The following is a 23,642-nucleotide window of genomic DNA, read 5'->3' on the forward strand; positions in this document are numbered from 1 at the left end:
GCGCAGCTGCGACTTGTGGTGCGCCGGGGACTTTGCGCCGACCGCGCTTTTACGGCGGTGGCGCTTCTAACTTTAGCCCCCGGCTTCTGCGGCCTAGCGCCGCTTCGTTCCCGCCCCCACCCTGTCAATCAGGGTAAGGGAGAGACGCTGCTCAATTGGCAGCGCCGAGGGCTGGAGCTTTATTTACATGCTCCAGCCCTCTCACTAGGCACAGTGGGAAGCAGGCTTCCCGCTCTTCGTCTGTATACGCCCAGGGCCCGCCCCCCCTCTCCATAAGGACGCCGGCAGCCATTACACATGCGGTCTGGCTGGGGAAAGGCAGCAGGCTCTGGGAGACCCAGACTAAAGGGATTTCGGCGACCACACACCCGCTCCTAAGCGGGCGGTAAGCTGCACTTTAGTGCTGGCCCCACTAGTGCCTCAGTGTTATATTAGTGTACTTTTTTCTTGGTACCATATATATATATAGTTGCACTGTAAGGTCGCTTCTTGGCTGGACACCCTGTACTGCTCTGAGGAGGCAGCAACATGTCATCCGCAAAACGCAAGGGTGCCAAGGCACAGGCTGTGTACACTGTTTGTACTGCATGTGGGGCTGATCTACCGGCAGGCTCCAATGACTCACATTGTGTGCAATGTTCAGTCCCAGTGGCACTTCGTCAGCCAGAGCCTATGGTGGTAGTGGCCCAGGCAGAGACGCCTGTGAACCCTGCCCCAGTGACGGGGACAGACTTTGCAGTTTTTGCTGATAAAATGTCTGTGACTATGACAAAAATCCTGGAGACCTTGCAGTCCAGGCCAGTTACTCAGACCATGGACACTGCTGTGTCTATGCTCTCCGGTCCCCCTCAGTTGGAACTAATCCGTACTTCAAGGGGGTCTCAAGCATCACAGGCTGAAGTCTCTGACTCAGATGACAGTCCCAGGCAGCCTAAGCGAGCTCGCTGGGAAAGACCCTCCACGTCATCACACTGCTCAGGGTCTCAGCGAGAAGAGTCTCTCTGTGATGAGACTGAGGACGGTGATCAGGATTCTAATCCTGAGGCCCCTCTCAATCTGGATGCCCCTGATGGTGACGCCATGGTTAATGACCTTATATCGGCAATTAATAGACTGTTGGATATTTCTCCCCCAGCCCCTTCTGCAGAGGAGGCAGCTGCACAGCAGGAGAAGTTCCATTTCCTGTATCCCAAGCGTAAATTAAGTGCTTTTTTGGACCACTCTGACTTCAGAGAATCGATCCAGAAACACGACGCTCATCCAGACAAGCGTTTCTCTAAACGTTCTAAGGATACCCGTTATCCTTTTCCCTCTGAGGTGGCCAAACGCTGGACCCAGTGTCCAAAGGTGGATCCCCCAATTTCCAAGCTTGCGGCTAGATCCATAGTCGCAGTAGAGGATGGCGCTTCACTTAAGGATGCCAACGACAGACAGATGGACCTTTGGTTGAAATCTGTCTATGAAGCTATCGGCGCGTCGTTTGCTCCAGCATTCGCGGCCGTGTGGGCACTCCAAGCTATTTCAGCTGGTTTAGCACAGGTGGATGCTATCATACATCCAGCAGTGCCGCAAGTGGCGTCCCTAACTTCGCAAATGTCTGCGTTTGCGACCTATGCTATCAATGCTGTCCTAGAATCTACGAGCCGTACCGCTATGGCGTCCGCCAATTCTGTGGTTTTGCGCAGAGCCTTGTGGTTAAAGGACTGGAAAGCAGATGCTGGTTCCAAAAAATGCTTAACCAGCTTGCCATTATCTAGAGACAGACTGTTTGGTGAGCCATTGGCTGAAATCATAAAACAGTCCATGGGTAAGGACTCTTCCTTACCACAGCCCAGAGCAAGTAAACCTCAACAGAAAAAGTGGCAGTCGAGGTTTCGGTCCTTTCGAGGCTCTGGCAAGGCCCAATTCTTCTCGTCCAAAAGGACTCAGAAAGAACAAGGGAGCTCAGATTCCTGGCGGGCTCACTCACGCCCCAGGAAAGCAAATGGAGGAACCGCTTCCAAAGCGGCTACCTCATGACTTTCGGCCTCCTCCCTCCGCATCCTCGGTCGGTGGCAGGCTCTCCCGCTTTTGCGACATTTGGCTGTCACAGGTCAAAGACCGGTGGGTAACAGACATTTTGTCTCGCGGGTACAGAATCGAGTTCAGTTCTCGGCCTCCACTTCGGTTCTTCAGAACCTCCCCACACCCCAACCGAGCAGATGCCCTGGTGCAGGCGGTGGACTCTCTAAGAGCAGAAGGAGTCGTGATCCCTGTCCCCCCTCAGGAACGGGGGCGAGGATTTTACTCCAATCTCTTTGTGGTTCCAAAAAAGGACGGCTCCTTCCGTCCTGTTCTGGACCTAAAACTGCTCAACAAGCATGTGAACGCCAGGCGGTTCCGGATGGAATCCCTCCGCTCAGTCATTGCCTCAATGTCTCAAGGAGATTTCCTAGCATCAATAGACATCAAAGATGCTTATCTCCACGTGCCGATTGCTACAGAGCACCAACGCTTTCTACGCTTCGTGATAGGAGACGACCATCTTCAGTTCGTAGCTCTGCCATTTGGTCTGGCGACAGCCCCTCGGGTGTTCACCAAGATCAGGGCGGCAGTGGTAGCAGTCTTGCACTCTCACGGACACTCTGTGATCCCTTACTTGGACGATCTACTGGTCAAGGCACCCTCTCAAGAGGCATGCCAACTCAGCCTGAATGTTGCACTGGAGACTCTACAGGCGTTCGGGTGGATCATCAACTTCCCAAAGTCAAATCTGTCACCGACCCAATCACTAACGTATCTTGGCATGGAGTTTCATACTCTCTCAGCGATAGTGAAGCTTCCGCTGGACAAGCAGCGGTCTCTACAGACTGGGGTGCAGGCTCTCCTTCAAAGTCAGTCGCACTCCTTAAGACGCCTCATGCACTTCCTCGGGAAGATGGTGGCGGCAATAGAGGCGGTTCCGTTTGCGCAGTTTCATCTGCGTCCACTTCAATGGGACATTCTCCGCCAATGGGACGGGAAGTCAACATCCCTGGACAGGAAAGTCTCCCTTTCCCAGACGACCAAAGACTCTCTGCAGTGGTGGCTTCTTCCCACCTCATTATCACAGGGAAGATCCTTCCTACCACCGTCTTGGGCGGTGGTCACGACAGACGCGAGTCTGTCAGGGTGGGGAGCAGTCTTTCTCCACCACAGGGCTCAGGGTACGTGGACTCAGCAGGAGTCCACCCTTCAGATCAATGTTCTGGAAATCAGAGCAGTGTATCTTGCCCTACTAGCCTTCCAGCAGTGGCTGGAAGGAAGGCAGATCCGAATTCAGTCGGACAACTCCACAGCGGTGGCATACATCAACCACCAAGGGGGGACACGCAGTCGGCAAGCCTTCCAGGAAGTCCGGCGGATTCTGATGTGGGTGGAAGCCACAGCCTCCACCATATCCGCAGTTCACATCCCCGGCGTAGAAAACTGGGAAGCAGACTTCCTCAGTCGCCAGGGCATGGACGCAGGGGAATGGTCCCTTCACCCAGACGTGTTTCAGGAAATCTGTCGCCGCTGGGGGGTGCCGGACGTCGACCTAATGGCGTCACGGCACAACAACAAGGTCCCAACCTTCATGGCACGGTCTCGCGATCAAAGAGCGCTGGCGGCAGACGCCCTAGTGCAAGATTGGTCGCAGTTCCGGCTCCCTTATGTGTTTCCACCTCTGGCACTCTTGCCCAGAGTGCTACGCAAGATCAGATCCGATTGCAGCCGCGTCATACTTGTCGCCCCAGACTGGCCGAGGAGGGCGTGGTATCCGGATCTGTGGCAGCTCACGGTCGGCCAACCGTGGGCACTCCCAGACCGACCAGACTTACTGTCCCAAGGGCCGTTTTTCCACCGGAATTCTGCGGCCCTGAACCTGACTGTGTGGCCATTGAGTCCTGGATCCTAGCGTCTTCAGGATTGTCCCAAGGGGTCGTTGCCACCATGAGACAGGCTAGGAAGCCCACGTCCGCTAAGATCTACCACAGAACGTGGAGGATATTCTTATCCTGGTCCTCTGCTCAGGGAGTGTCTCCCTGGCCATTTGCATTGCCTACCTTTCTTTCTTTCCTGCAATCTGGGTTAGAAAAAGGTTTGTCGCTCGGCTCCCTTAAAGGTCAGGTCTCGGCGCTATCCGTCTTTTTTCAGAGGCGTTTGGCACGCCTTCCTAAGGTGCGCACGTTCCTACAGGGGGTTTGCCATATCGTACCCCCGTACAAGCGGCCGTTAGATCCATGGGATCTGAACAGGGTACTAGTTGCCCTCCAGAAGCCGCCCTTCGAGCCTCTGAGGGAGGTTTCACTTTCTAGACTATCACAGAAAGTGGCTTTTCTGGTAGCGATCACATCTCTTCGGAGAGTGTCTGAGCTGGCAGCACTATCATCCAAGGCTCCCTTCCTGGTCTTCCACCAGGACAAGGTTGTGCTGCGCCCCATTCAGGAGTTTCTCCCGAAGGTGGTATCCTCTTTTCATCTTAATCAGGATATCTCTTTGCCTTCGTTTTGTCCTCATGCAGTTCATCGGTATGAGAAGGATTTACATTTGTTAGATCTGGTGAGAGCACTCAGAATCTACATTTCCCGCACGGCGCCCTTGCGCCGTTCGGATGCACTCTTTGTCCTTGTCGCTGGTAAGCGCAAAGGGTCGCAGGCTTCTAAGGCCACCCTGGCTCGATGGATCAAAGAACCAATTCTTGAAGCCTACCGTTCTGCTGGGCTTCCGGTTCCATCAGGGCTGAAGGCCCATTCTACCAGAGCCGTGGGTGCATCCTGGGCATTACGACACCAGGCTACGGCTCAACAGGTGTGCCAGGCAGCTACCTGGTCGAGTTTGCACACTTTCACCAAACATTATCAGGTGCATACCTATGCTTCGGCGGACGCCAGCCTAGGTAGAAGAGTCCTGCAGGCGGCAGTTGCCTCCCCGTAGGGGAGGGCTGTCTTGCAGCTCTAACATGGGGTATTTCTTTACCCACCCAGGGACAGCTTTTGGACGTCCCAATCGTCTGGGTCTCCCAATAGAGCGCTGAAGAAGAAGGGAATTTTGTTACTTACCGTAAATTCCTTTTCTTCTAGCTCTTATTGGGAGACCCAGCACCCGCCCTGTTGTCCTTCGGGATTTTTGGTTTGTTTGCGGGTACACATGTTGTTCATGTTGAACGGTTTTCAGTTCTCCGATGTTACTCGGAGAGAATTTGTTTAAACCAGTTATTGGCTTTCCTCCTTCTTGCTTTTGCACTAAAACTGGTGAGCCAGTGATCCCACTGGGGGTGTATAGCCAGAAGGGGAGGGGCCTTACACTTTTTAGTGTAATTGCTTTGTGTGGCCTCCGGAGGCAGTGCTATACACCCAATCGTCTGGGTCTCCCAATAAGAGCTAGAAGAAAAGGAATTTACGGTAAGTAACAAAATTCCCTTCTCTTCTGTGTTAGCCAGTCAATAGAAAACGTAATAAAAATTGAGAGTCCCCAGAGGTACATGCCTTTTTAATAGCTAACTGAAAAGCTGTATAGCAAGAATTCTAGACCACTTGGGTCTCGTTATCGAGCATAGTTTAAAGGGAACAGACCAGCAGGTTTTTCACATATAAAGTTCATGCCCCCTTTTCTTTAAATTTCGCATCACTGCCGCCATTGCCGATGTTGGCGATGCATGCACATTGTTAGTATGACGTTGACTTTAATAAAGCAGCGCTGGAATCGGAGCAAGCCTTTACCGCTGTCTCTGGCTCCATTTTACTGGGGATACTGTGAATAGAGCTATGAACGGTAATGGCGCATGCACTGATGAAAAAAGAAAATAAATCTTCACATACGTCTCCACAGTGTCTTCACTAAAATGGTGCTGGAGATCGTGGTACGTGCATGTGTCAATTCCAGATCCATTTTTATTAAAGACAGCGGCACACTAGTAATGCGCACGCACCGCCAACATTGCCAGCGGAAAATTGAATAAAGAAAAGGAGGCAAGGCAATAGGCGGAATCATCAGAGGACCCGGACTCGCATAGTATCCCCCCGATGTTCAAGCCACTGCACCAATGACGTCATTGCCAAAGCTATGACTTAGTTTTTTTTTTGGCTATCAAGCAATCTCTAAACTGAAGTTATGATTTGATTCCCCATCGTAGCGCCAGAATTTCCTTGCCTTTACTTTATATGTGAAAAACCTGCTGGTTTGGTTCCCTTTAACAATTTCTGCCCCCAAAAGATCTGCGGGGCATCCCAACCATGGACCAGACCTCAGAGGACAATAAAACTTCCATATAAACTGCACCAACTGCCACAACTGTTCTCTCTCCTTCCCATAGTGATAGTTCTGTTTTACGTTACTTGTCTTATTACTATTCTATGCCCTGTCATGTATAAACATGTGACTCTTCGTATGCCTGATAAAGAGCCCTGAGTAGTTACGAAAGGTTGTCAATTTACATCACCTATTCACTTGGCATTTAAAAGGTATCACCTATTAAGAATGCTCAAGTTTTATAATTTTTCTTCCAAGGCATTTTATTGTAAAAGTGGCTAAAATCAACAAGTAATACAAATTTACAGCACTTGCATGATATAGGTATAGATATTTTTTTTTAAAGAGTTACTTACACTGACCTGATTGCACTCCCTCCCGATTTACTCCCTGAGCGGTACATGGGCGCTCATATGACTGCCATGGGACCACTGCAGGCGGTCCTGTCTCAGAAAGAGAAGCTGGAATGGAACCGAGCCCTCGCAGTACAGGGCAGTGATCTCAGCATGCACCTTTTCTTTGTCGCTCCTTATTGGGAGACCCAGACAATTGGGTGTATAGCTATGCCTCCGGAGGCCACACAAAGTATTACACTAAAAGTGTAAAGCCCCTCCCCTTCAGCCTATACACCCCCCGTGCTGCCACGGGCTCATCAGTTTTTATGCTTTGTGCGAAGGAGGTCAGACATCCACGCATAGCTCCACAGCTTAGTCAGCAGCAGCTGCTGACTATGTCGGATGGAAGAAAAGAGGGCCCATAACAGGGCCCCCAGCATGCTCCCTTCTCACCCCACTCTTGTCGGTGGTGTTGTGAAAGTTGAGGTATCCATTGCGGGTACGGAGGCTGGAGCCCACATGCTGCTTTCCTTCCCCATCCCTCAATTAGGGCTCTGGGTGAAGTGGGATCCTTTCGGTCTCCAGGCACAGGAGACCGTGCTCCATCCACAGCTCCTGAGGACCATGCTGGATAGGAGCCGAGTATCGTTCAGGGACATGGCCCTGCTACTTTGAGGTACTCTGTGTCCCCGTGGGGACCGCGCACAGCAAGACTCCAGCATTGCTGGGTGTGCTAGTGCACCGGGGACAGCAGCGCTGACTGCGTTTGTGCCATTACACACTTCAGCGTCGCTGAGTGTGTTCGTGTAGGGGGACTGCCGCGCTGACCGCCGCTGCCATGGTTATCACTGCGGCGCGGCTGGGACTGTTAGTGCGCCGGGGACTTCCGCGCCGACCGCGCTTATACGGCGGCCGCGCTTATAACTCGAGTCCCCGGCTTTTGCGGCCTAGTCTCGTTTTCTTCCCGCCCCCAGCCCTGCCAATCAGGGGAAGGGCGGGACGCTGTACAGGACGGCAGCACTGAGGGCTGGAGCATGCTTTGCATACTCCACCCCCCTCACTCTGCACAGTGGGGCACCAGTTCCCGCACTTTTCTGGGTCACGCCCACGGCTCCCTCCTCTCCTCAGGACGCCGGCAGCCATTCCTCTCAGCTCTGCTAACGCTGGAGAGGAGAGACAAGCTCAGGGAGACCCAGGCAGGATTTCTGGTGCCCACACAACCGCCTTGCGCAGGCGGTAAGCAGCACCTGTGGTGCTGGCCCCACTAGTGCAGAAGTGTACTTATAGATTATATGATTATAGACTATACTTTACACTGTATGGTGCACTGTTGATTTTTGTCTATATACCCTCCTGTATTGCTCAGAGGAGACAACAGCATGTCGTCCACAAATAGCAAGGGTGCCAAAGCACAGACTTACTATGCTGCCTGTGCAGCATGTACGGCTATAGTGCCGGCAGGTTCCACTGACCCTCATTGTGTGCAATGCTCGGCCCCTGTGGCACTTTCTCAGCCGGAGCCTCTGCTAAGGGTGGCCCAGGGAGAACCACCTGTTAACACTGTCAGGTGACAGGGACGGAGTTTGCCGTTTTTACTGAAAGACTTTCTGAGACTATGGCTAAGATATTAGAAGCCTTGCAGTCCAGGCTGGCATCTCAAGCCAGGGGCACTGTGGAATCATTGCCCCCTGGTCCCCCTCAGTTAGAACAGCAATGTCCTCCCGGGGTGTCTCATGGATCCCAGGGTGAGGTCTCTGACACGGACCGCAGCCCCAGACCGATTAAGCGAGCTCGCTATGATATCCCCTCGACATCATCACAATGTCCAGGGTCTCAGCGAGAGGACTCTCTGTATGATGAAGCGGAGGTAGCTGATCAGGATTCTGATCCTGAAGCCGCTCTCAACCTTGATACTCCTGATGGGGACGCCATAGTGAATGATCTTATTGCGTCCATCAATGAAATGTTGGATATTTCTCCCTCAGCTCCTCCAGTGGAGGAGTCAGCCTCTCAGCAGGAGAAATTCCGTTTCAGGTTTCCCAAGCGTACAAAGAGTATGTTTCTGGACCACTCTGACTTCAGAGAGGCAGTCCAGAAACACCGAGCTTGTCCAGATAAGCGTTTTTCCAAGCGCCTTAAGGATACACGTTACCCTTTCCCCCCTGACGTGGTCAAGGGCTGGACTCAGTGTCCCAAGGTGGATCCTCCAATCTCCAGACTTGCGGCTAGATCCATAGTTGCAGTGGAAGATGGAGCTTCACTCAAGGATGCCACTGACAGACAGATGGAGCTCTGGTTGAAATCCATCTATGAAGCTATCGGCGCGTCTTTTGCTCCAGCATTCGCAGCCGTATGGGCACTCCAAGCTATCTCAGCTGGTCAGGCGCAAATTGACGCACTCACACGTACGTCTGCGCCGCAGGTGGCGTCCATAACCTCTCAAACGTCGGCATTTGCGTCCTACGCTATTAATGCTGTCCTGGACTCTGCGAGCCGTACGGCGGTTGCAGCCGACAATTCGGTGGCAATACGCAGGGCCTTGTGGCTGCGGGAATGGAAGGCAGATTCGGCTTCCAAAAAGTGCTTAACTGGATTGCCATTTTCTGGCGACCGTTTGTTTGGTGAGAGATTGGATGAAATCATCAAACAATCCAAGGGAAAGGAAACATCCTTACCCCAGGCCAAACCAAAAACACCCCAACAGAGGAGGGGACAGTCGAGGTTTCGGTCCTTTCGGAGTGCGGGCAGGTCCCAATTCTCCTCGTCCAAAAGGCCGCAGAAGGATCAGAGGAACTCCGACGCATGGCGGTCTAAATCACGCCCTAAAAAGACCGCCGGAGGTGCCGCTACTAAGGCGGCTTCCTCATGACTTACGGCCTCCTCACACCGCATCCTCGGTCGGTGGCAGGCTCTCCCGCTTTTGCGACACCTGGCTGCCACAAGTAAAAGACCGTTGGGTGAGAGACATTTTGTCTCACGGTTACAGGATAGAGTTCAGCTCTCGTCCTCCGACTCGATTCTTCAGAACATCTCCGCCTCCCGAGCGAGCTGAGGCTCTTCTGCAGGCGGTGGGCATTCTGAAGGCAGAAGGAGTGGTGGTCCCGGTTCCTCTTCAGCAACAGGGTCACGGTTTCTACTCCAACCTGTTTGTGGTTCCAAAGAAGGACGGGTCCTTCCGTCCTGTTTTGGACCTAAAACTGCTCAACGAACACGTAAGGACCAGGCGGTTCCGGATGGAATCCCTCCGCTCCGTCATCGCCTCAATGTACCAAGGAGATTTCCTAGCATCGATCGATATCAAGGATGCTTATCTCCACGTACCAATTGCTCCAGAGCATCAGCGCTTCTTGCGCTTCGCCATAGGAGACGAACACCTTCAGTTCGCGGCACTGCCGTTCGGCCTGGCGACAGCCCCAAGGGTTTTCACCAAGGTAATGGCTACAGTAGTTGCGGTCCTCCACTCTCAGGGTCACTCAGTGATACCTTACTTAGACGATCTGCTGGTCAAGGCACCCTCTCAAGAGGCATGCCAACACAGCCTCAACGTTACTCTGGAGATTCTCCAGAGTTTCGGGTGGATCATCAATTTTCCAAAGTCAAATCTGACACCGGTCCAATCGCTGACATATCTTGGCATGGAGTTTCATACTCTTCCAGCGATAGTGAAGCTTCCGCTGGACAAACAGCGTTCACTACAGACAGGGGTGCAATCTCTCCTTCAAGGTCGGTCACACCCCTTGAGGCGCCTCATGCACTTCCTGGGGAAGATGGTGGCAGCAATGGAAGCAGTCCCTTTCGCGCAGTTTCACCTGCGTCCACTTCAATGGGACATCCTACGCAAGTGGGACAGGATGCCGACGTCCCTAGACAGGAACGTCTCCCTCTCTCAGGCAACCAAAGCTTCCCTTCGGTGGTGGCTTCTTCCCACCTCATTATCGAAGGGGAAATCCTTCCTACCCCCATCCTGGGCGGTGGTCACGACGGACGCGAGTCTGTCAGGGTGGGGAGCAGTTTTTCTCCACCACAGGGCTCAGGGTACGTGGACTCAGCAAGAGTCCTCACTTCAGATCAATGTTCTGGAGATCAGGGCAGTGTATCTTGCCCTAAAAGCGTTCCAGCAGTGGCTGGAAGGCAAGCAGATCCGAATTCAGTCGGACAACTCCACAGCGGTGGCTTACATCAACCACCAAGGTGGGACACGCAGTCGGCAAGCCTTCCAGGAAGTCCGGCGGATTCTGCTGTGGGTGGAAGCCACAGCATCCACCATATCCGCAGTTCACATCCCGGGCGTAGAAAACTGGGAAGCAGACTTTCTCAGTCGCCAGGGCATGGACGCAGGGGAATGGTCCCTTCACCCGGACGTGTTTCAGGAGATCTGTTGCCGCTGGGGGATGCCGGACGTCGACCTAATGGCGTCACGGCACAACAACAAGGTCCCAACATTCATGGCTCGATCTCAAGATCACAGAGCTCTGGCGGCAGACTCCTTAGTTCAGGATTGGTCGCAGTTTCGGCTTCCTTATGTGTTTTCCTCCTCTGGCACTGTTGCCCAGAGTGTTACGCAAGATCAGGGCCGACTGCCGCCGTGTCATCCTCGTCGCTCCAGACTGGCCGATGAGGTCGTGGTACCCGGATCTGTGGCATCTCACGGTCGGCCAACCGTGGGCACTGCCAGACCGACCAGATTTGCTGTCTCAAGGGCCGTTTTTCCATCTGAATTCTGCGGCCCTCAACCTGACTGTGTGGCCATTGAGTCCTGGATCCTAGCGTCTTCAGGATTATCTCAAGAGGTCATTGCCACTATGAGACAGGCTAGGAAACCAACGTCCGCCAAGATCTACCACAGGACGTGGAAAATATTCCTGTCGTGGTGCTCTGCTCAGGGGTTTTCTCCCTGGCCATTTGCCTTGCCCACTTTTCATCTCAATCAGGACATCTCCTTACCCTCGTTTTGTCCTCATCCAGTTCACCAATGTGAAAAGGATTTGCACTTGTTAGATCTGGTGAGAGCACTCAGACTCTACATTTCTCGTACGGCGCCCCTGCGCCACTCGGATGCACTCTTTGTCCTTGTCGCTGGCCAGCGTAAAGGGACACAAGCTTCCAAGTCAACCCTGGCTCGGTGGATCAAGGAACCAATTCTCGAAGCTTACCGTTCCTCGGGGCTTCCGGTTCCCTCAGGACTGAAGGCCCATTCTACCAGGGCCGTGGGAGCGTCCTGGGCCTTGGGACACCAGGCTACGGCTCAGCAGGTGTGTCAGGCAGCTACCTGGTCGAGCCTGCACACTTTCACGAAACACTATCAGGTGCATACCTATGCTTCGGCAGATGCCAGCCTAGGTAGGCGAGTCCTTCAGGCGGCAGTTGCCCACCTGTAGGACGGAGCCGTTACGGCTCTATTATGAGGTATTATTTACCCACCCAGGGACTGCTTTTGGACGTCCCAATTGTCTGGGTCTCCCAATAAGGAGCGACAAAGAAGAAGGGAATTTTGTTTACTTACCGTAAATTCCTTTTCTTCTAGCTCCAATTGGGAGACCCAGCACCCGCCCCTGTTTTTGTATACACATGTTGTTCATGTTAAATGGTTTCAGTTCTCCGATATTCCTTCGGATTGAATTTACTTTAAACCAGTTTATAATTTTTTTTCCTCCTTCGGGCTTTTGCACCAAAACTGATGAGCCCGTGGCAGCACGGGGGGTGTATAGGCTGAAGGGGAGGGGCTTTACACTTTTAGTGTAATACTTTGTGTGGCCTCCGGAGGCATAGCTATACACCCAATTGTCTGGGTCTCCCAATTGGAGCTAGAAGAAAAGGAATTTACGGTAAGTAAACAAAATTCCCTTCTTTACTGTTCAGTTGGCGGAAATAACCAAGGACAACCAAAGAGCATTGGCAGATAACTTGTCAGCCATACATATTTTGAAGTATGAGTATTGGTTACAGGCGAAGTTTGGGGTGAGACATCCCCCTTTAATTCATTCTCAATGGCCAGACAATTCTTACTCCTTCTGTTCTATTTGTACAGGAGAATGCACACTTCAGCATTTCCGAGTCTCTGATCGCAGCTATTGAGCTTATGAAATGTAACCTGTTGAGCCGTCAGCTGCAGGAGGAGGAAGAAGACAATGACCGGGAGATTCGGGAACTAAAACAAAAGATCCGTCTGCGCCGACAGCAGATCCGAAGCGGGAAGATACCCAGTAACGATGAGCAGTCAATCAGTAAGTAACCGCTTCAGCCAAAAAATAGGTTAGCCGGTTTCAGATGACCATAACAAGAGCACTCTACCGAAGCCTCCTATGACTCTGCCGAACTTTTCTCACCATAGACACATACCCAATGCTGATTTTACTACGTGCTGTTATGCCTATATGATCAATTGTTAGCGTGAATGTGCTTTTAGGAAATTCATTCCAGTTGGTAAAATTATTTTCTTTGTCGCTCTATTGGGAGACCCAGACAATTGGGTGTATAGGCTATGCCTCCGGAGGCAGCACAAAGTATTACACTCAAAAGTGTTAAGCCCCTCCCCTTCTGCCTATACACCCCCCGTGCTCCCACGGGCTCCTCAGTTTTTATGCTTTGTGCGAAGGAGGCAGACATGCACAGCACAGCTCCACAGATTGGTCAGCAGCAGCTGCTGACCATGTCGGATGGAAGAAAAGTGGGCCCATATAGGGCCCCCAGCATGCTCCCTTCTCACCCCACTCTTGTCGGCGTTGTTGTTAAGGTTGAGGTATCCATTGCGGGTACGGAGGCTGGAGCCCACATGCTGCTTTCCTTCCCCATCCCCCTCAGGGCTCTGGGTGAAGTGGGATCCTATCGGTCTCCAGGCACTGAGACCGTGCTTCATCCACCACTCCTGTTGAGACTGCTGGATAGGAGCCGGGTTCCGTTCAGGGACATGGCCCTGCATCTTGAAGGTACTCTGTATCCCTGTAGGGACCGTGCACGGCAACACCTCAGCTTTGCTGGGTGTGCTAGTGCACCGGGGACCGCGGCGCTGACCGGGTCTATATGTGCCATTACACACTCAGCGTCGCTGAGTGTGTTTATATGTAGGGGCTACCGCGCTAACCGCCGCTGCCATGTGAAACTGCGGCGCGGCTGGGACTTGTAGTTCGCCGGGGACTTCGGCGTCGGCCGCGCTTTTACGGCGGCGACGCTTATACTCGAGTCCCCGGCTTTCTTGCGGCCTAGCTTCCTTTTTCCCGCCCTCAGCCCTGACAGGCAGGGGAAGGGCGGGACGCTGCACGGAAGAGAGGGACAAACGAGCAGCATGAGGGCTGGAGCATGCTTTGCATACTCCACTCCCCTCACTGTGCACTGTGTGAGACGCCCACGGCTCCCTCCTCTCGTCAGGACGCCGCAGCCATTTCCTGTCAGCTCCTCCGACGCTGCAGAGAGGGACAAACCCTGGGAAACCCAGACACGGTCTCTGGTCTCTGGTGGCCTCACAACCGCTTTAGGCGGCTGGTAAGCAGCACCTGTGGTGTTAGCCCCATGGTGCTGTAGTGTATTGATACATTCTGTGTTATTACTATATACTTTACACTGTATGAGCACAGTTCATTATGGCTATTTACCCTTTTGTGTTAATCAGGGAAAACAATAGCATGGCGCCCACAAAGACAGGGGTGCCAAAAAACAGGATTATTATGCTGCCTGCGCCGCTTGTACGACCCAGCTGCCGGCAGGTCCCATTGACCCTCATTGTGTGCAATGTGTGGCCCCTGTGACTCTCTTCTTCAGCCAGAGCATCTGCTAAGAGGGGCCCAGGGGGAGACACCTGTTGACACGGTCCTTAGTGACGGGGATGGAGTTTGCAAAACTCTCTGAGACTATGGCTGAGATACTAGAAGCCTTGCAGTCCAGGCCGGTATCTCAGCAAAGGGACTCTGTTGAATCATTGTTCCCTGGCCCCCCTCAATTGGACCAACAATGTCCTCCCGGGATACATTCCAGGCTGAGGGTTCTGACTTAGACCCCAGCCCCAGACCGACTAAGCGGGCTCGCTTAGAATTTCCCTCGACATCATGTTGTTCAGGGTCTCAGCGGGGGGAATCTCCGGTTGATGATGCGGAGACAGCTGATCAGGATTCTGATCCTGAGGGCGCTCTCAATCGTAATACTCCAGACGGGGACGCCATAGTGTACGATCTCATTGCGTCCATCAATCAAATGCTGGATATTTCTCCCTCAGCTCCTCCGGCGGAGGAGTCAGATTATCAGCAGGAGTAATTCGGCTTCAGGTTCCCCAAGCGTACACCGAGTATGTTTCTAGACCATTCTGATTCCAGAGAGGCAGTCCAGAATCACCATGCTTGTCCGGATAAGCGTTTTTTCTTAGCGCCTTAAGGATACACGTTGTCCTTTTCCACCTGACGTGGTTAAAGGTTGGACTCAGTGTCTCAGAGTGGACCCTCCAATCTCACAGACTGGCGGCTAGATCATTACTTGCAGTGGAAGATGGAGCCTCGCTCAAAGATGCCACTGACGGGCAGATGGAGCTCTGGTTGAAATCCATCTATGAAGCTATCGGAGCTTCTTTTGTCCCAGCATTCGCAGCCGTATGGGCGCTACAAGCTATCAGCAGGTCAAGCGCAAATTGAAGCAGCCACATGCACGGCCGCGCCACAAGTGGCATCCATTACCACCCAAACCTCGGCAACGCTATTAGTGCTGTCCTGGACTCTGCGAGCTGTACGGCGGTTGCGGCCGCCAATTCGGTGGTACTCCGCAGGGCCTTATGGCTACGGGAATGGAAGGCAGATTCTGCTTCCAAAAAAGCGCCTAACCAGTTTGCCAATTTTGTGGCGACAGGTTGTTTGGCGAGCGTCTGGATGAAGTCATCAAACAATCCAAGGGAAAGGATACATCCTTACCCCAGTCCCAACCAAACATATCCCAACAGAGGAGAGGGCAGTCGAGGTTTCGCTCCTCTCGGGGCGCGGGCAGGTCCCAATTCTCCTCGTCCACAAGGTCTCAGAAAGACAAAGGAGCTCTGATGCATGGCGGTCTAAGTCACGTCCTAAACAGACCACCGGGGGCGCCGCTAACAAAGCGGCTTCCTCATGACTTTCGGCCTCCGCTAGTAGCATCCTCGGTCGGTGGCAGGCTCTCCCGCTTTTGCGACACCGGGCTGCCACAAATTAAAGACCGCTGGGTGAGAGTTATTCTGTCTCACGGTTACGAGATAGAGTTTACCTCTCGTCCCCCGACTCGATTCTTCAGGTCATCCCCGCCTCCCGAGCGAGCCGAGGCTCCTCTGCAGGCGCGGCGCACTCTGACGGCTGAAGGAGTGGTGATCCCTGTTCCTCTTCAGCAACAGAGCCACGGTTTTTACTCCAACTTGTTGGTGGTCTCAAAGAAGGACGGGTCTTTCCGCCCGGTCCTGGACCTGAAACTGCTCAACAGACGGGTAAAAACCAGGCGGTTCCGGATGGAATCCCTCCGCTCTGTCATCGCCTCAATGTCCCAAGGAGATTTCCTTGCATCAATCGATATCAAAAATGCTTATCCCCATGTACCGATTGCTCCAGAGCACCAGCGCTTCTTGCGCTTCGCCATAGGACACGAATACCTGCAATTCGTGGCACTGCCGTTCGGCCTGGCAACAGCCCCACGGGTTTTTACCAAGGTTATGGCTACTGTAGTAGCGCTTCTACACTCCCTGGGTCACTCGGTGATCCAGTATTTGGACGATCTGCTGATCAAGGCACCCTCTATAGAGGCATGCCAACGCAGCCTTGACGCTACCCTGGAGACTCTCCAGGGTTTCGGGTGGATCATCAATTTTCCAAAGTCAAATCTGACACCGGCCCAATCGCTGACATATCTTGGCACGAAGTTTCATACTCTCAGCGATAGTGAAGCTTCCGCTGATCAAGCAGCAGTCACTACAGAAAGGGGTACAATCTCTCCTTCAAGGCCAGTCACACCCCGTGAGGCGCCTCACGCACTTCCTGGGGAAGATGGTGACAGCAATGGAGGCAGTCCCTTTCGCGCAATTTCACCTGCGTCCCCTTCAATGGGACATCCTATGCAAATGGGACAGGAAGCCGACGTCCCTCGTCAGGACCGTCTACCTCTCTCAGACGACCAAAGCTTCCCTTCGGTGGTGGCTTATTCCCACTTCATTAGCGAAGGGGAAATCTTTCCTACCCCCATCCTGGGAAGTAGTCACGACGGACGCGAGTCTGTCAGGGTGGGGAGCGGTTTTTCTCCACCACAGGGCTTAGGGTACGTGGGACCCAGCAAGAGTCCTCGCTTCAGATCAATGTTCTGGAAATACGGGCAGGGTATCTTGCCCTGAAAGCTTTCCAGCAGTGGCTGGAAGGCAAGCAGATCAGAAGTCAGTCAGACAATTCCACAGTGGTGGCATACATCAACCACCAAGGCGGCACACGCAGTCGGCAAGCCTCCCAGGAAGTCCGGCAGATTTTGATGTGGGTGGAAGCCACGGCCTCCACCATCTCTGCAGTTCACATTCCAGGCGTGGAAAACTGGGAAGCGGATTATCTCAGTCGCCAGGGCAGGTCCCTTCACCCGGGCGTGTTTCAGGAGATCTGTTGCCGCTGGGGGGTGCCGGACGTCGACTTCATGGCGTCCCGGCACAATAACAAGGTACCGACGTTCATGGCACGGTCTCAAGATCCCAGAGCTCTGGCGGCAGACGCCTTAGTTCAGGATTGGTCGCAGTTTCAGCTCCCTTATGTGTTCCTCCGCTGGCACTGTTGCCCAGTGTGTTACGCAAGATCAGGGCCGACTGCCGCCACGTCATCCTCGTCGCTCCAGACTGGCCGAGGAGGTCGTGGTACCCGGATCTGTGGCATCTCACGGTCGGCCAACCGTGGGCACTACCAGACCGACCAGACTTGTTATCTCAAGCAGGGCTGTGGAGTCGGAGTCGTGGAGTCGGAGTCGGAGTCGGAGCTCATTTTGGTGGAGTCGGAGTCGGTATAAAATGCACCGACTCCGACTCCTAAAATATATAATAAATTGGGGACAGGAGTGCAATGCAGAATGTGCTGAATATTTTACTAAATAACAACATTTAGTATAATGCTTATATTTAAGTGAAAAATTTATTGTAGTACAATGTGAACATCAGACATTTAATTGTTTTTATGATACAATAATCAAGATATTTGGATAGAACATAAAATATTTATTGGAATACAACTTTAGAACACAAAAAAACTAATAAATTGTAAATATGTAATATATATAATATATATATATATATACAGTGTATATACACACACACAAGATATATATGTAATCTACTGTATATTACATAGTGTATTACATATTTACAATTTATTACAGTTTTTTGTGTTCTAAAGTTGTATTCCAATAAATATATTTTATGTTCTATCCAAATATCTTGATTATTGTATCATAAAAATTATTAAATGTCTGATGTTCACATACACATATTCATGTACTACAATAAATTTTTCACCTAACTATAAGCAATATATGTAGGAGTCGGAGCCGGAGCCGGAGTCGGAGCCGGAGTCTGAGTCGGTGCAAGAGAATTTGAGGAGTCGGAGTCAGAGTCGAAGGTTTGGCTTACCGACTCCACAGCCCTGATCTCAAGGGCCGTTTTTTTTTTCCATCTCAATTCTGTGGCCCTCAACCTGACTGTGTGGCCATTGAGTAATGGATCCTAGCGTCTTCAGGATTATCTCAAGACGTCATTGCCACTATGAGACAGGCTAGGAAACCAACGTCCGCCAAGATCTACCACAGGACGTGGAAAATTTTCCTGTCGTGGTGCTCTGCTCAGGGTTCTTCTCCCTGGCACTTTGCCTTGCCCATTTTTTCTGTCCTTCCTTCAATCTGGACTGGAAAAGGGTTTGTCGCTCAACTCCCTTAAGGGACAAGTCTCAGCGCTCTCTGTGTTTTTTCCAGAAGCGTCTAGCCAGACTTCCACAGGTACGCACGTTCCTGCAGGGGGTTTGTCACATCGTTCCTTCTTACAAGCTGACGTTAGAACCCTGGATTCTGAACAGGGTGCTGCTGGTTCTTTAGAAATCACCATTCGAGACAATGAGAGATATTTCTCTCTCTCACGCCTTTCGCAGAAAGGGTTTTTTCTAGTAGCAGTCACTTCACTTCGGAGAGTGTCCGAGCTAGCAGCGCTGTCATGCAGAGCCCCTTTCCTGGTTGTTCACCAGGACAAGGTGGTTCTGCGTCCGGTTCCGGACTTTCTCTCTAAGGTGGTATCCCCCTTTCATCTCAATCAGGATATCTCCTTACCTTCTTTTTGTCCTCATCCAGTTCACCAATGTGAAAAGGATTTGCACTTGTTAGATCTGGTGAGAGCACTCAGACTCTACATTTCTCGTACGGCGCCCCTGCGCCGCTCGGATGCACTCTTTGTCCTTGTCGCTGGCCAGCGTAAAGGGTCACAGGCTTCCAAATCAACCCTGGCTCGGTGGATCAAGGAGCCAATTCTCGAAGTCCACCGTTCGGCTGGGCTTCCGGTTCCCTCAGGGCTGAAGGCCCATTCTACCATAGCCGTGGGTGCGTCCTGGGCTTTGAGACACCAGGATACGGCTCAGCAGGTGTGTCAGGCGGCTACCTGGTCGAGCCTGCACACTTTCACGAAACACTATCAGTTGCATACCTATGCTTCGGCGGATGCCAGCCTAGGTAGACGAGTCCTTCAGGCGGCGGTTGCGCACCTGTAGGAAGAGGCCGTTTTACGGCTCTCTTACGAGGTATTATTTTACCCACCCAGGGATTGCTTTTGGACATCCCAATTGTCTGGGTCTCCCAATAGAGCGACAAAGAAGAAGGGAATTTTGTTTACTTACCGTAAATTCCTTTTCTTCTAGCTCTAATTGGGAGACCCAGCACCCGCCCCTGTTTTTTTGTGTACACATGTCGTTCATGTTGAATGGTTTCAGTTCTCCAATATTCCTTCGGATCGATGTTACTTTAAACCAGTTTATAATTCTTTTTCCTCCTTCTTGCTTTTGCACCAAAACTGAGGAGCCCGTGGGAGCACGGGGGGTGTATAGGCAGAAGGGGAGGGGCTTAACACTTTTGAGTGTAATACTTTGTGCTGCCTCCGGAGGCATAGCCTATACACCCAATTGTCTGGGTCTCCCAATTAGAGCTAGAAGAAAAGGAATTTACGGTAAGTAAACAAAATTCCCTTCTTCTTGTACACACGTGTAAGAAATGATATCTGTGAGATCAGAGAATAGTCTGGGTGTATTTACACTGCACGATTATCAGGACTGACTGTTAGGGCTAAGCCACACGGCGAGAAAAACAGTGCGAGTGGAGTGCTATAAAACATCGCATTCCCCTCGGACCAATTCTAGCCTGTGTGTCAGCACACATGAGCGATTATTTTCTCAGCCCTAATCGGACTGAGAAAACAATCGCAGCATGCTGCGATTGTAAGCTGAGTCTCTTTCTCTCGCACCCATTCAAGTGAATGGGGCGAGAGAAAAATCGCACTGCACTCGCGGTACACCGGTGTACTGCCAGTGCAGTGCGAGAATGGCAATAGCCGGCTACGCAGTAGAGAGGGAGAGAAATCCCTCCCTCCCCTCCTGAGTGCCGGCCCGCCCCCCGCAGCTGAGGTCTGCTCGCACGAACGGACCTCAGTTGTAAAGACACACGCATGACACTCGGCTCTGCTGTACTGCCAGCACGAGCCGAGTCTCATGCAAGTGGATCGCAGTAGTGCCCGTGTGGCCCCAGCCTTACTAGGAGCTCTCATTCCTTATTATTATGCAGTACAAACAGGCTGCCGAATAGCCGACAAGCAAGCAAAGCGGTCATAAATCAGGTGAAATGATCGTTAAGCTTACTCGAAAAAAAATCATCATTCTCGGCAGCACGTCATCCTGTGTAAGCTGCACGTGCTGACGAGAATGATGACAGACGTTCTACACAGAACAATATTACTGATCGTTCTGTACTCAGCGTAAGTGCGGTCAGCTTGTGTAATATTAAACCAATGCCGATCAGTGGTCATTTAATGGTGACAGTTTTGTAGTGTAAGCCCACCCTTATTTATGTCAGGGGTGTACATATTTCCTATCCTGCTGGCTTTATCAGTAAAGATACGATGTTATGTCTGATAAATGAAGTGACTTCCTATTGGACTTTCCTATTGATTATGTGTTCCAGGCATTAATGTGACGGACAGCAGTTCCCAGATGAGTTCACACGACTCCATTCATCTGTCTGATGCTGGCTCTGTAGATGAGATGGATCAAAATGAAATCACAGGTAAAATATTTAGCATATACAGCAGCATGAATCTGTTCCGCAGGACTTCAGCAAGATTTCAAGGGGTTGTTCAACATGTGAAAAAAGAAACCAGGATACTTTTAAAATGGTAAATTAAATTTTACCATGTGTAAAGAGTGCTTTACACGCTGCGATCTCGTTAGCGATGTGACACGCCAGATCGCAGATAAGATTTGCCGAGATCGCACATAGGTCATATTTGTAGCGCCGGGCACATGTGCGATCTCGGCAAATCGTATATGCGATCTGGTGTGTTACATAGCGATGTCGCAGTGTGTAAAGCACCCTTTAGGAGCTTGAAACACATAAGACAAGACATGTGCTTTTAAGCATGATTTTAAATATGCACAATAAAAGTTATTTCTTATGAAATGAAGAAGTCTGACGAGGATTAAAATGGCAAATCGGATGGTGCTGGACAACCCCCTTTCTTTATTCTAGAGTGAAAAGTCTGCTGTAACTGTGTGACTGCAGACTTGTGAGTCCTCCCAGTGCACCGTGCACTGCGAGGATTCACCGGTGTCTGCACAGAGTACAATGGTCAGGTATGCAACATGCATACTCCCGGCCACAACCTGACTAGTGGGCGCAGACTCGCTCAATAGAAGTGTATTGCGTGACACTGTGCTTACTAGTCTGTGTTCAGAATGATTGTGAAAACATTGCATGCAAGTGAATGATTTAGGCAGCGGTGCTAATATAATGAGAGCATCGGTATTCCCTAATACTGCCATCTCCACAATCTGAGAAAACGGAAAGCCCCTGAATGCACAATGCGTTTTTAAAGTCAAATCTATTGACTGGAGGGGTCAAAAATGCTGGAAAAACGCAATAAGGATTGACCTGCTGCATCTTCAAAAACGCAGCCAAGATGCATCAAAATAAAGATGCCCAGTGTGGACAGCAACATAGAAATCTCATAGACTTTGCTGGGGGAATGAAATACATGCATTTTGGTGCATCTTTGTGACCTCCAAAAACGCACCAAAAGATGCCCTGTGTGAACATAGCCTTATTGTGTTTTTTTTTCCTAGCTTTTTGGCTAGTTTTTACATTGTGGCTGCCCCATACATAGGACAATGGCTACACGGTTCTGCGGGTAAGCGGAGCTATCCACTTCCATACTGCCACCTTCTGTCACTGCAGTTTTGGCTGCTGCGTACGTTGGCTATGGCGTAAAAGGTCCAGCCTCTTGCAATGAAATGACACATAATTAAGGTGCACTTGTTTCCATAGGTCTAGACGATCAGTTAAGGCCCCGTCACACACAGAGATAAATCTTTGGCAGATCTGTGGTTGCAGTGAAATCATGGACATATTGTTCCATTTGTACACAGCCACAAACCTGGCACTGATTGTCCACAATTTCACTGCAACCACAGATCTGCCGCAGATTTATCTGTGTGTGACAGGGCCTTTAGATAGTATGCCATGTTTACCATTTTTTTTCGTGCTCTTTTCTAGATGCAGAAAGTACAAAGTCCTCCTTTTGTCAGCCTATGCAGAGCTCCGAGTCCATGTGAGTATAAGTGAGGCTTGTTAATTGACTAATACTAAATAATCTTTGAGACCATTAACCCTTTTATACACCAGGCCTATACTGACTTTCTCTTTCATTTACTCTCAGATCTTACTCCTTTCTTCAATCCAATTCTGCTGAAGCCGTGGCCATGGGCCTGCTCAAACAGTTTGAGGGCATGCAGCTGCCCGCCGCCTCGGAGCTGGACTGGCTGGTTCCAGAACATGATGCTCCTCAGAAGGTAAGGATTAAAAATCCTGGATGTCCCTCGCACAAAGAAAGCCTCCAAATAAACCATAACCACCGGAGCTGTGCGTTCAGTCTTGTGTGTAACCTTGCTGTATAGACCCACTGCACACATCAGCGAGAAGTATGGGGGGAGGGGGGTAATAGGTGTTCAATATAACTGGTTGATCTGTTGATTGATATTACACATGACTGTGAGATCTGTCTTACATTACTTCTCAGGTACTGATAATATGTTTATGGAGTGCACAGGTCAGTCTATACGGCGAGCTGGCATTAGGACATATCACTGGTGTAAGATGGAGTAGCCTCCACCTGATTTTGTTCAGTCCTTCATTTTTCTAGGCTACCTGAAAACCTTAAACACATAAAAAGAAACAAATATCTTGTTAGAAAACTAAGGCGGGCTTTGCACACTACGACATCGCAGGTTCGATGTCGGTGGGGTCAAATTGAAAATGACGTACTTCCGGCATCGCATGCGACATCATAGTGTGTAAAGGTTCGATGATACGATTAACGAGCGCAAAAGCGTCGTAATCGTATCATCGGTGCAGCGTCGGCGTAATCCATAATTACGCTGACGTGACGGTCCGATGTTGTTCCTCGCTACTGCGGCAGCACACATCGCTGTGTGTGAAGTCGCAGGAGCGAGGAACATCTCCTACCGGCGTCACCGCGGCTTCCGTAGGATATGCGGAAGGAAGCAGGTGGGCGGGATGTTTACATCCCGCTCATCTCCGCCCCTCCGCTCCTATTGGCCGCCTGCCGTGTGACGTTGCTGTGACGCCGCACGAGCCGCCCCCTTAATAAGGAGGCGGGTCGCTGGCCAGAGCGATGTCCCAGGACAGGCGAGTCCATGTGAAGCTGCCGTAGCGATAATGTTCGCTATGGCAGCTGTCACAAGGATATCGCAGCTGCGACGGGGGGCGCGGACTATCGCGCTCGGCATCGCAGCATCGGCTTGCGATGTCGCAGCGTGCAAAGTACCCCTAAGGGTACGTGCC

General features: G+C 51.4%; 1 protein-coding gene across 5 annotated transcripts in view; it reads left to right on the top strand.

The window, feature by feature from the left end:
- RUBCN (rubicon autophagy regulator) overlaps positions 1 to 23,642 on the top strand; it is a 112,273-nt gene that overhangs the window by 58,363 nt on the left and 30,268 nt on the right. For all 5 annotated transcript variants that reach the window (XM_075340425.1, XM_075340427.1, XM_075340428.1 and 2 more), the window contains 4 exons: positions 12,613 to 12,808; positions 20,748 to 20,849; positions 22,335 to 22,389; positions 22,498 to 22,630. In XM_075340425.1, the coding sequence (XP_075196540.1) occupies positions 12,613 to 12,808; positions 20,748 to 20,849; positions 22,335 to 22,389; positions 22,498 to 22,630 (486 nt within the window). The remainder of the gene's footprint in view (positions 1 to 12,612; positions 12,809 to 20,747; positions 20,850 to 22,334; positions 22,390 to 22,497; positions 22,631 to 23,642) is intronic.

The sequence above is a fragment of the Anomaloglossus baeobatrachus genome, chromosome 3 (genome assembly GCF_048569485.1).
Source record: "Anomaloglossus baeobatrachus isolate aAnoBae1 chromosome 3, aAnoBae1.hap1, whole genome shotgun sequence".
NCBI lineage: Eukaryota > Metazoa > Chordata > Amphibia > Anura > Aromobatidae > Anomaloglossus > Anomaloglossus baeobatrachus.